Genomic DNA, 2722 nt, shown 5'->3' on the forward strand with positions numbered 1-2722 from the left:
ACACACACACGTAAATATTTCTTAAATATATACATGTATGTGTTTGTATGTATATAAATACATATACATATACACAGTACTCATAAATTATGTAAACACAAACTATAATTTTGGATGCAATTAATTGTGATTAATCGATTTGACAGCCCTATTCCAAAATTTTAACCAGTAGTGTAAATATACAGTATATAATCTATTATATTATCTATATATATTAATATGTATATAAATGTTATAAAACTAATGGCTGCTTTTGTTGTCCTTTAGCTTTTTCATGCCAAATAAGCAATTATGATAAATGTTGATAGATTGGAATAAAAACACGTCCAACCCGACTGTTTACAGTGAAGTCAGATTGTGAACAAAGTCTGATATTTCTCCGATTTATTTCCACATGATAAAGTGGCCAAGATCAGATTAAAAAATATCAGATTCAATGTGATTTTTGCTGTTCACAATGTTATGCAGTGAGGGAAAGAACTGTGATGTGAACATAGCTTAAGAGCATTATCAGAAAGTGCCAGGCTGCGGGTCACTCACTTCACACAGTTGATGTCAGACTCATGCGTTTCAAAGGACTGAACATTCTGTCCCGAGCGCATGTCCCACACATTAGCCTTCTTATCACAGCCCTGAAACACACACACAGCACTTTAGAGACTGGCAGAACAACACACACACAACAGGGTGAATCTCAGGAGAATGATGTCCTAAAAATAGCTACGCATTACCCAAACTGACATTGTGACTGAACAACGTCCTAACATGTAAAATCAATCCACATGACTTCTAACATTAATGATGGCCATTTAGAAATGATTATTTATATCCAGCGCTTTCTTTCATCTTTATAAACTGAAATGAGTATTTCACTGATTCTGCTGTAATGATTGTAATCTCACATGTGTTATGTGAGTGGGGGTTGGGATGTGTGTGTAAAACAGTATATTCGTTGATGGTGTTTTGAGGATCTGACCCCTGATACAAAGGTGTTTCCTGTTTCAGAGGGTGCGAGGTTCAATGAAAGAACATCAGCTGAGTGACCATGGAAACTCTGCAGCAGCTGCCCACTTTCAACATCCCATAACGCACATGTCCCATCACCACTTGATGTCAGAATCTGCAACACACACACACACACTTCTGTGTCTGCCTTGAATAAATGGATAAGCAAGTATAGATCACTTTAAATTCTTCCTGACATTTTGTAATGACCTGAAAAAAGTAGGCCTATAAAAGTATATATAAAACACCCGTATCACCCTCTAGTGGAGGTATTGATTATTACCATTATGTCAGGACCACAAACACATGCAGCAATACAATATTTGTTGTTTCCTCAACTGTCCTAAAGAAACTACATAAAAAAACAAAAAAACAGCATCAGGTTGAGTAGATGACACAATGTTAAATTTTATGTGAACTATCCCTTTAAATCAGTTTGGGAGTGTAAACCCTAAAAAAATCATAATCACTGGAAGCCGCAGAATTTTCACTTTCTACTCTTCTATAAATAGATGTACTGAATCCCCTGTCTTGACGAAAACAAAATATTTCACTTCGTCTTTTTATTATCTCTGTTGTCACTGACAGGAACATAATCACGAAAGAGGAACAATCCGTGATGTGAGACGATGCAGAGAGAGAAAACCCCAACCATTTTTTCAAAACACTCACGACAAACACAAACCCAACGGAAAGCTGTAGTGATTATTTTTAGAATTAATTATTCCAAATGACTGTTACACTCACTGAACAGACCAAATCACAGAACTCATGCTGAAAAAGCAATAAAAAAAGCTTTTCTTACTGATCCATGACAAGGTTATTTTTAAAAGCAGAAATCATATCAGGGGAATTTCAGGGGATTGCTGTGATATTTGCTATGAGAAATGTGCTTACGTTCTATAAATATCAGCTAAATCATTACAGACCCATCACTGCCACAGACGCACTGATTAGAGCTGAATTATTAAACCATGAATTAATATAATTTGACCATCTCAGCACATAGTGCACTGCAGCTCCAAAAAAAATGTTCCTTCATTTTTAGGGCTGTGACTGTAGTGTTGGTGTGATTTAAAGTAAATAAATGAATAAATATATACAGTCTATGTAAAATTACATGAATGCAACCTCACACAGGGTCTGATGCCAATGCAAAAATAGTGTGTTTAGCACTCAATTTTACACAACCCCCCAAAAAAACACATTTTTGTAAAGAGCTATTGATTAAGATGTAAAACCTTTACAGCAGCAACAATTACTACCTTATTAAATTAAGGTGGAACATAAATGTATTCATAATGAATATGACATTACCACTCATTACCAATAGAAATTAATTTGTGCTATAATTCCAATGGTAATAATGATATTTGTATATCATTATTTACTCTAATACTAACTCTCACATAAACTTAAAAAAGCTACAATTAGTAAGGAGCACATCAAATTTCCTAACAAGTTGGTTTTTAACATGTTTTAATATATTTGTGAGAGTTTTCAAAATGTAGGCATTCACAAGCATAAACAACCCTGTATATACACACACACACTCACCTGCATGTCAGAGTTGGTGAAGCTGCAGGAAGACAGATAGTTGGTGTGCATGGCCACAGATTTCTTTTTAGCTGCCACGTTCTCATTTTTATCCAAAGATAGAGGATAGATGGAACATTTATTATCCAAACCACTGAATGAAAGACAAAGAGAAATGTTA

At 34.8% G+C, this 2722-nt stretch overlaps 1 protein-coding gene across 1 annotated transcript; it reads right to left on the minus strand.

The window, feature by feature from the left end:
• Positions 1–252: 252 nt before the first annotated feature.
• On the minus strand, positions 253–2690 carry LOC107736760 (guanine nucleotide-binding protein subunit beta-5-like). Its single transcript, XM_016548116.1, has 3 exons — positions 2563–2690; positions 977–1120; positions 253–632 (listed from the first exon to the last, which is right to left on the minus strand). Exons 1-3 carry the CDS (start codon positions 2611–2613, stop codon positions 537–539), a joined length of 291 nt encoding a protein of 96 aa, XP_016403602.1. The 5' UTR covers positions 2614–2690; the 3' UTR covers positions 253–536.
• Positions 2691–2722: the final 32 nt, after the last annotated feature.

Source organism: Sinocyclocheilus rhinocerous, unplaced genomic scaffold, assembly GCF_001515625.1.
Source record: "Sinocyclocheilus rhinocerous isolate Xijiao unplaced genomic scaffold, SAMN03320098_v1.1 C36952613, whole genome shotgun sequence".
Classification (NCBI taxonomy): Eukaryota; Metazoa; Chordata; class Actinopteri; order Cypriniformes; family Cyprinidae; genus Sinocyclocheilus; species Sinocyclocheilus rhinocerous.

Bases quoted from the DNA above. Each gene is read 5' to 3' on its own strand.
- LOC107736760 (XM_016548116.1), bottom strand. From the start codon at position 2,613: ATGCACACCAACTATCTGTCTTCCTGCAGCTTCACCAACTCTGACATG. The intron at 1,121-2,562 runs GTGAGTGTGTGT...TGTGTGTTGCAG, and splicing joins TCACCAACTCTGACATGCAG to ATTCTGACATCAAGTGGTGA. The intron at 633-976 runs GTCAGATCCTCA...TGTGTGTTTCAG, and splicing joins GAAACACCTTTGTATCAGGG to GGCTGTGATAAGAAGGCTAA.